General features: G+C 44.9%; 1 protein-coding gene across 1 annotated transcript; it reads right to left on the bottom strand.

The window, feature by feature from the left end:
• Positions 1 to 3,954: 3,954 nt before the first annotated feature.
• HMGN2 (high mobility group nucleosomal binding domain 2) lies at positions 3,955 to 8,321 on the bottom strand. The gene is made up of 6 exons (XM_074976162.1): positions 8,072 to 8,321; positions 6,888 to 6,932; positions 6,269 to 6,298; positions 5,875 to 5,925; positions 5,383 to 5,478; positions 3,955 to 4,880 (listed from the first exon to the last, which is right to left on the bottom strand). Exons 1-6 carry the CDS (start codon positions 8,084 to 8,086, stop codon positions 4,845 to 4,847), a joined length of 273 nt encoding a protein of 90 aa, XP_074832263.1. The 5' UTR covers positions 8,087 to 8,321; the 3' UTR covers positions 3,955 to 4,844.
• Positions 8,322 to 9,753: the final 1,432 nt, after the last annotated feature.

Below are 9,753 nucleotides of genomic sequence, written 5' to 3'. Positions count from 1 at the left end.
AGTGCTACAAATACGTGCGTAAACGTTCAAGCTAAGGTTAAAGGCCAGAGAGATTTGTAGGGGATCAGAGACTCTGCCATGGACTTTTATTTTTCCCATGGGTGGTGAAATCTTCTATCATAGTTAAATTTGCACTGCATTAATATTTAACTTACAAAAATTAAACCTTGATATTAGCCACCAGTTAAAAAGTGATTAATCACTCTCCTGTTAGTCAAGAGCAGAGGTTCCCAAACTTTTCTTACTGCATACCTCCTCTCCAGCTCTAGCAGCTACTCATGTACTCCCATCCTTCTTGTTTCTGATACTTTGTGCCTTTTTCAAACACTGCCTGTATTTAGCCCTCTATCTGTCACAGTTATGCACAGATGCACTTATAGTAAGGCATACACAACTCTACCCCCAAACTCCTCTAAGTTCTGAGCTCTGTTACAGCATGCCTCTACTACCCACTGGATCCATAGGAAGTGAGTGATGGCAGGCGGGGAGGGGGAGGCAAGTTAATCATGTCCAGTATAGATGCAATCAACCAACCACCAAATGATTCCATCAACTCAAGTATTCCACCAAAGCAAGAAAAGCAAGTGAAGTTGACAGGAGAGTACCAACTGTCCACTAACGAGTCAACTGCCAACAAGTTACTACGGTGAGGATACGCTGTAAGCCTACCTAAATACATCAGCTTCAGCTCCACTACTCACATGGTACACTATTCATGTCACAGTTGTGTAGTTTAGGTTTCTGTCTCACAATATTATTATAGATGTGGCCTGAGAATAGACAGTTGCTGGGCAACTGAACTCATGCTGTATGGTTACTGGAGGTGAGGGCTCCATACATAGTTTACTTTATGTATGGTCTTGGGGTACATATTTAGATAAATTACACTACAGGTTGAAACTCTTTAGACTAGCACTCTCAGGACCCGACTGGTACAGAATGAGGAAGTTTGCCAGAGCACAGGTCAATACTGTCCAGCACCATTACCAGCAATTCCACTACTTACTGTCTCTTAGAAAACACTGAGGGGTAAATTACAGCTTAATAGCACAACACCAAGAGCCAGGACTGGCGGCTGTAAACAAACTTTACGGGACCATAGAGAACTTGCCAAACCCATGATAAAAGCCGTCATTTGGCTAACTAAAATCATGCTGGATTACAGGTGTGTCCAGACCAGAGTTTCAATTTGTACCATATTTGACATAAATTCTTCACAGTTTTAAAGCAGAGTAGCCTATCATGAAAATCCAATAAGATAGATAAAAATCAATACACAAGATTTCTCTCACGTATCCCTGAGTTTAGGAACCCCGATTTAGACGAAACATTCCACTAAATAAAACAAAAAAAGCAGTCACGTAGCACTTCAAAAACTAACAAAATAACGTATTAGGTGATGAGCTTTTGTGGGGCAGACCTCACTCCTTAAGAACTGAAGGAGTGAGGTCTGCCCCACAAAAGCTCATCACCTAATACGTTATTTGGTTAGTCTTTGAAGTGCTACATGACTGCTTTTTTTGTTAGGATACAAACTAAGACAATCACCTCTCTGTTACTATCCACAAAATAAGGCAGATATAGTACAATATGCCTGTTTAGATACTGTTAATCTTGGAAAAAGCTATACTGAACACTGCCATTTAAAAGAGTTATAATAATTAGGCTTCAGTAGTTTTACTTTTCATTGACATGTAGCCACCCAAGAACATTATGCATTTAGCTTAATTAGACAAGCATTACACTGAAGAAAATCCTTTGCGCACTCCGAGCATCTGTGATGGATTCTACTGAATGCCTTCTCCAACTCTCCTTTGCTGGAAAGTATAACAGGCTTTTATCCAGGCAGGAGGAGGAATCTGTAAAAATACTTCAGACCTTCTGTATTCTATAGCACCGGGTTGCCCCAACCTTTATAGTTAGGGCTGGGTTTTTTTCAGTACCCTTTTTGCAGCCCAAAAATATAAATGCATATAAAAATACAAAGTTTTTAAATTTTTACTGTTTATTATTCATTCACAATAATAGTACATAATATAAATCTTGATATAAAATACTCAAGTGCCTAACTTCTTACTACTTTAATTACCTGGAAAAATATGAAACGTACCCAATTAACACAATCGTGCAGCATAATTTGTATATTTTCTAAGGATCAGTATTCACCCCCCACCCACCCCCCCAAACAAAGGACTGGTACTGGGCTGCAGACCACACTTTGGGAAATGGTCCCATAGCACATCCAGAGTTAATATTTAAAAATAGATTCAGTAAAATGAGAGCTTGCTGCTATGTTAAAATTAATGGAAACAAAACTGTGAAGACATATATACAATCCAGTTAGAATTGGACAGTGAAAGTGAAACCTAGCAAGCTGCAATTCACTGTTTGAATACTAACTGAAACACATGGATACATTTTTCCTACATATACTATGTTCACATGGGTTTATATGACATGTCCATTTCCTCATTTTACTACTTAGACCAGTGGTTCTCACTAAGTGGTTCACAATCCCATTTTAATGGGGTCATCAAGGCTGGTGTCAGACTTGCTGGAACCTAAGCCAAGATGACCAAGCCACGTTGCCCTGGGCCAAAGCCCAATGGCTTCAGCCCTTGACAGCAAGGCTAAGGCTTCAGCTGTAGGCACCAGGACTCAGGATTTAATACCCTCTCCCAGGTCTGAGTGCCTCAGGCAGCAGGGCTTGAAGTCTGTATTGAGTCCCTGCTCCTGTAGTAATTTTTGTTGTCAGAAGGGAGTCATGAGTAAACAGAAGTTTGAGAATCCCTGACTTAATTCATATATTTAACAAAATTGTGTGGCCTAACAACTGACTAGACATGATTTATCCTGCACTTTTCTAACCCAAGTGACATGATAAATACATAAAGGTACAGCTTGACACTACCTGCATCTCAATACCACAAGCCAGAGATAAAAGTTGCCACATCTTTAGAAAGAGTAAACATTTCAAATACAGAACTAAACAATGTTATTCTTCCACCCTGCCTATCATCTCTGTAAGTGCATCTGAAGGCAGGAATTTTCTGTGTCAGTGCTCAAATATGAATATACAATATTAATACACAACCACTGCTCTGGGAAGTTTACCAAAGTTTACTGACTTTGCTCCACAAAAGTTATTGTTGCAGGCAGTAACTGAATGGAATGCTTATGCAAGACTAGAGCACTTCAAGCATAACTGTTGTCTGATTTTAACCACTTAAAATGCTACACTTATGGTAACCTACAATTTTAAAAATAAAAAGATGCGATTGTAGAACCACAGGAATTGTTATGAGGACTCAAGGGCAGACATACCCCACTTGAAACTATTTAATTATTAAAAAAAAGATTTAATGTTCTTTCAGTAAGAAATGACTAAACAAAAAAGTGATAAAGAAAACGAAACAAAACTGTCAAGTTATGAAGTGAATATGCAAAGTAAGCTTTGCTCTAATTATCTCCACAGAGCCAATAAAATTCAGCCAGCAAATCTCTTGCATAGCCCTTTACAACAACGTGCTAGTACAATAAACCTAATTAAATTACAATATAAGTTCTCCCCTTATAATTTAACCACTACGGTATGTTAAACCACAATACTCAAGAAATCTATTTATTTAGGTTCTTACATCGAAGCCACACAAGTAACCCCACAAGTAGTCACCACCCTGGCAGAATCATCACCTCCATATACCAGCTCAGAATGCAATCTAGGGCCAGATAGAACCTGGACAACCTTGCAACTGATCTACCAGGTGTACGTAACTTCTACTGTGAGGGCACGGTGACTAAATACACCTTTGTTTTGGGAACAAACTATCCTATTAAGGTATATACAACAAGCAAATACCACTGTTCACTTCCTCCTTCAGGAATGTTATCATGTCAAAAGGTGAGAGGGGGGAAAAAAAACAAAACAAAAACAAACCAACATTAAAAACAGTCCAAGCCAAACCATATCCAGCTTTATTAAAGGTACTTTTCATAAACAATCATGGTAATTCAGGCAGGACATGGGCTACAATCTGCAACATTTTACAACAACTTCAAACTCCCCTCCCTCCATGGACTACCAAAACATAAAAGTTACTATATAAAACCAATGAAGAATCTTCATTTCATACTTGGACAGGGAAAAGTTTAGAGTGAGGGCAGACACTTTCACATTTAGCATGTTGTTTAACAACTTTTCACGAGCCTACCCTGACTTTTAGAAGAAAAAAATTAAAAACTGCAGTTTTTAATCTGAAGGTCCACAATATAAAAGAGAAAATATAGCTCCTTTCAGAGCCTTAACATCTCCAATTTTGACACGAAGTCTGGATTGCCCAATAGTGACAATGCATTAGATTTAGGGCAATAAGTCCCAAAATGCCTTTTGCCATATTCAAAAAGGAGTGGTAAGAGAGATATGCAAATGATTAAGGGAATCAGAAAACAGAAGGCATTAAACTGCAGTTTGAAGACTGGCATCCAGGCATGTTGGGAGCTTTAATGTTCACTCCAATGCATTTCACAAACTGATATACAGCATCAGGAAATCCCTCCTCCTCATGTTTGGGAAGAGCCCTTCTCCTAAAACACCCACAAACCAAAAAAGAATGGGGACTATTAAAAAAAAAAAAAAAAAAAAAAATTTCTGAGAAATATAGTAAGTGATATTTTGCCCCCATTGCTCCCCCCAAAAAACACGACAATGAAGCATTCTGTGTGCTAACAACATAGCTTAAAAAAAAAGTAAAACAAAATTCTGCATTGTTATAAAACTTGATAAAAAATAGTATTTCAAACTGTACAGTCACCAGAAGTACACAGTTATCAAAAATTCACACAATTCACTTGGCATCACCAGCACCTTCAGCTTTTTGTGCCTGAAAGAAAAAAGAAAAAACTAGTCAGTATATTGTGGAGACTTACACTCATTTCTCATTTATAACAAAATCAGAGAAGAAAAGTTATAGTCCCAAACCACTGAGGAGCTTCGAATTATGCTTTGTTATAGTAATCAGATCACAATATACAAAAAGTGACACACAGAATTAGAAACTCCTTAGAAGCAAGACAAGTTACTTTTCTATACACTTCTACCGTTAAAAACAAACAGCGTAAAACATAAGTAACTATTTAGCATTTACTGCTGCTTTCAACTGACACCAAAGAACTTTTGTTTTAAGTACATACCAGTTGACAATATTAGCAACAGAAGAGCCCAGAACAAACACTTAAAATTTAAGTGTGTACATGCCTTATGTCATGAGCAAGTAACCTTATCAAATCAAGCGGATTTGTATAGTACAGGCCTTGACCCGCCTTTAGATAACATGGAAAACCTCCCAGTTTGAATAACTGAGGCTACTGGACATGAGGTTATACCTGGTCTGTTTTGGCATCTCCATTTTCTGCTGGGTTGTTTCCATCCTTGCCAGCATCAGCTTTCCCTTTTTTCCCCTTGGGTAACTTCTCCCCCTTCTGCCAAATAGTGGGAAGATATTATTGTTACAAGTACAAGCATCTTCTTAATACCAAGAGCTGCTTACTGGCAGAATTGGGGAGGCGGGGGGGTAGTAAAATATTTGGAATTTAGAAGGAGAGAGGAAGAGGAGAGAGAGACCAGTAGAGCAATACACAAGAATTTAGCATTTTACAGCTTTAATGGAAGTATTTCCCTGAAGTACTTTATCAACTCTCTCAAATATTTTAATTAACAATATCAACCCTTCCAAGATTTATGTAGACAAGCAATGTTTTTATTGAATGCACTGGCATCTGAGCATTTAAGTCTGTTACCATCATGCCATGTCTCAAACTACACAGATCACAAATATGGTTTGCACAGGATGTTCATGATATTTTACATCACCTTACCTTTCCAGCTACCTTTTTAGGTTTAGGTTCTGGTTTCGGAGGAGCAGGTTTCTATAAGAAAGACAAAAGAGACAAAGACCTGAAGTGTAGAACTCAAACACTAAAGTGACAAGCACTTGATCGCTTGCATTTTTTTCCCCATGTTAACTTGCTTTCCCCATGAGCTGCTTGCTCACATGGGTGAGTTTCTGTCCCAGCTATTGAACCATTCCTCTAGCTTGTAAGATAGGGCTATATTCACATCAACCAGGTAGTGAACTGATACACCTCCTCCCAAGTGACCTGCTAACGAGGTTACCTACCTGCAGCATCTCTTCAGTATTACTATTAAAAAAAACAGTATTTTAAAGTGTTCATCATGCAACATACCTCACCCCAATAACAAAATACTTACAGCAGATAACCTTGCTGATCTCCGTTGTGGCTATCAAAAAAGAAAATAAATTAATATAACTATCCAAAGAGTTAAATATAAGTTACATACCTACTTTAAAGACTTCAAAGTAAATTTGTTTCAACCCTTTTAAAAAGGCTAACCAGGACATTCTGATCTGTTTTCTTTACATGACCAAGAATACACTACTTTCAATGGCACTCAAGCTTTTGTACTAGTTACCCTTCACACAACAAACTTCTGGTTTCAAGCCTCTAATCCCATAAAAATATGAAAAAAAAAACTTTTAAACATTTAAATACTGTTATGAACACTGGCAGTGAAGCAGGGTTGGCTCATGACTATCCAGTTAGAGGACCCCTGGCTTAGGCAACAAGTAGGGTGGGTCAAGATACAACTATTAGCTAGATTTACAAAGGCTATGATTAATTTACAACAAAAATCTTTTGAAGGTTAGCATAAAGAATTCAATTTGTGCCTTGCCATTTATCAAGATGAAATCAAATCTGTTATTTGAAATTTAAATATTTGGCATCTAAAACTTCCTCAAATTATTTTGTTAGTCTTTAAAGCGCTATATGACTCCTGGTTTGTTTTCTCGGAAAGTAAATCTTCTTACCTCATCCTTAACTTTGGCCTTATCGCCCTTGGAATCTCCTTCAGCCTACAATGAAAAGTACTAGTTATACCAAGAAATTAACAGTACTGAACTCAAAGGACTGAATGAAGATAAAACCATCAGACCCACGACAGGGTGCTAGGAAGCCATTTTTGTTAGTTTGGTTCAAATAGTTAGAGCAAGCAAATGCAGTAATTTGAACATTTCTTCAGAGGTGGATTGGGAGAAGATCTGAATTATAGCTTTGAGTTTCACCTAAGAGTTAAGTTCACAGGTGCCCCTTCCTCCACTTGTATGTTTCATTTATTCCAATTTTGGGATTGTTAGTCCTGTGCTGTGCCCTGGGGCTAAACGTTATTTAAGATCAGCGTTGACACTTGGCAGACCGAGGCTTCCTAAACAACGCTGCAATAGCAGCAGTTACCTGGCCATAAGTGATACGGGCACACCGATGTGGGAGCGGCATAAAGCGCTAGGATCTCCAGTCCTGGGTGTAAAGGGACGATAGTGGGAGCCTCACTATTCTAAAGCACAAGCCCTCCCTAAGTCTCGGGCCGCTGAAAGCCAAGGGAAGGGAACGCACACGGATGACCTCGCTCTCGCCACCAGGCTCCAATCTAGGGGTTCAGCAACCGGCGTGCCCCACCGAGACACCGCTCCCGCTAACGGCCCAGCCAAAGCCCTGGTTTTGGCGGTAACTCGGCCCCAGAACCAGAGAGCGGCCGCTTCCCGCCCTTTCCCGCGCGCTCTCGCTTACTTCAGGGAGGGGGCGAGCCCGCACATCCTCCTCCCCCCGCGCGGGCACGTGCCTCCAGCCACCCTCCCGCCAAAACCAACCGGATCAAGCCGGCTGCGCTCGCCGTCCATTAATCCTACCAGGCCCAGCCGCCTCCCTCTTCCCCGCCTTGCCCACTCAGGCCGTTGCGCCCAAGGCCGTTAGCCGCGCGGGGCGGGTAACGGTCGCGAAGTGGCTCGCGCTGCCTTGCCCCACCCCTCCCCCGCGACCGTTGGGGCCTCTCCCGCGCGCCGCCTCACCACCGCGACCGCCCCGAAGGGGGGAGGGGGAGAAGAGAGCGGTTAGTCCCGCCTCCCTGTAACGGCGGCGGGGGATGGGGGGAATTAAGAGTCCTGGCCCCGCGAACGGAGAGGGGGCGAAGGGGCTGCCCCTCGGCCGCGCCACGTACCTTTCTTTTAGGCATGTCTCCGGGCGCTGCGCGGGGAGCTTGGCGGGGCTCGCTGTGGGCGGAGTGAGAGGGGCTTGCTCGAGCCGGACCAGGCGATGCGGGCAGGGGAAGCTCGCCTGGATGGGCCGGTGCGGCACGCGCTTAGTGTTCGACCCCCGCTCGCGCTCTCTCTCCCGACCCCACTAATTTGAATCGGGTGTTTATAAAGTTTTATATAGAGCCGGACGCGGCCCAACCGGTTCCAGCCGGATCCCCACCGCCCCGCCCGCCCATTGGCCGGTTCGGGTCACGTGGGGGAGGGCCAAGCGAGGCGGAGGAAGGAGGTGGGGAGAGAGAGAGAGAGAAAAAGGCGGCGGTGGCGCGCGCGGCGCTGTGCCCTGCTCTGCCCGCCATGCCAACGCTCGCGCGGCGCCCGCACGCCGCGTCCCCGCAGAGCTGCTGCCGCTGCCCGCAGAGCGAGCCGGGTCCGGCTCCTCACCGCCCGGAAGGATCGGTCCACAATCCACCTCCTGCCCCGATAGCGGACAGCGCGCGGCTAATACCTGTCAGCTCTGGGGCGAACCTTCACTCTGCCCGCCCTCTAGCCCCGGGGGGGGAGGGGCTGTGCCTCATTCTCCTCTGGGCGGGGCGCCGAGCGGGGCGGGGGGGGTCTGCGCAGCCCTCCCGTGTGCTGGTAGGGGCACCACGGCGCGCTCCGTGGGGCAGTCGCGCGCGGAGACCCCAGGACTCAGCTACGCGGGCGCTGCCGGAATCTCCCCCCGCCCATTCCCTCCCGCTGGCGCCCCGGGGGGCGGGGTGCACCCCGGGCGTTGCAACAGCTGCTCCCTCGACGAGCGGGGCTCCGGGCGGATGGCGGCCGCGGGGCGCAGCCGCCGCCCGCGCGCGAGCAGGTGGGGCTGAGCTCCGCGTGGGCGGTCGGGCGTGCAGCCTCCTGCAGCGCCCAGGCGTGCGGTGGGCTGTGCTACCTGGCGCCTGCCCCCCGCATCCGGGTCTGCGGGGGGCGAGTGGGCAGGTTGGGGAGCTGTCCCTTCAGCACCAGCCGGCCCTCCTGGCGCACCCCCCTCCACGGCCAGGCACAAGCGGGCGCGCACCCGCAGAGCTGGAGCCCCCAGCCCAGCGTCCGCCGTCCCTTCAGCCCCCACCGAGGTCCTTCTACAGACAATCCCCGGCCACGCGGGGAACAAAGCTCCGCTCCGGGCGCACCCTACCAAAGCCAGGAGCACAAAGGTGGAGAGATCACAACAGCCTCACGCAGCGCCTCACGGATCGCTCCCGAGGTTTCAGCGCCCAGGCAGCCTGGGCTTCGAGGGAAAAATATATCTAAGACTTTTTAGAAGTTATGAAAGGAAGTCCCTCAAAAGGGCAAATAAAAGGTAAAGAGAAATACCCAAGTTAATGGGCAGAGGCAAAGGCTGGACTTACGAAGAACAGGATTTAGCTGAAGCAACAGGATGGAACTGACAATAGTTTGCTTTTGGCAAGAGGAAATAGATCAACAGTAGGCTGATAACTGAAACTGATCAGAGGAGAAGCCCCACCCTCCAAACCTGTACAGATTCCAGGTTTTCCAGAGAGCTACTCACTGTCTGAAAATCCCAGGAAAAAAAAAGATTAGGGGCTATTAAACAACTGAAAAAGTACAAGCTTGACTGCCAGTAGCTTATTGATTAAATAACTTGTAA

Source organism: Carettochelys insculpta, chromosome 24 (assembly GCF_033958435.1).
Source record: "Carettochelys insculpta isolate YL-2023 chromosome 24, ASM3395843v1, whole genome shotgun sequence".
In the NCBI taxonomy this organism is placed as follows: Eukaryota; Metazoa; Chordata; order Testudines; family Carettochelyidae; genus Carettochelys; species Carettochelys insculpta.
Note: the sequence above shows the minus strand (reverse complement) of the source record. Positions and strands in the feature narration are given on the sequence as shown.

Bases quoted from the DNA above. Each gene is read 5' to 3' on its own strand.
- HMGN2 (XM_074976162.1), bottom strand. The intron at 6,299-6,887 runs GTAAGAAGATTT...CTTTTTTGATAG, and splicing joins AGGCCAAAGTTAAGGATGAG to CCACAACGGAGATCAGCAAG. The intron at 5,479-5,874 runs GTAAGGTGATGT...ACTATTTGGCAG, and splicing joins CTAAAAAGGTAGCTGGAAAG to AAGGGGGAGAAGTTACCCAA.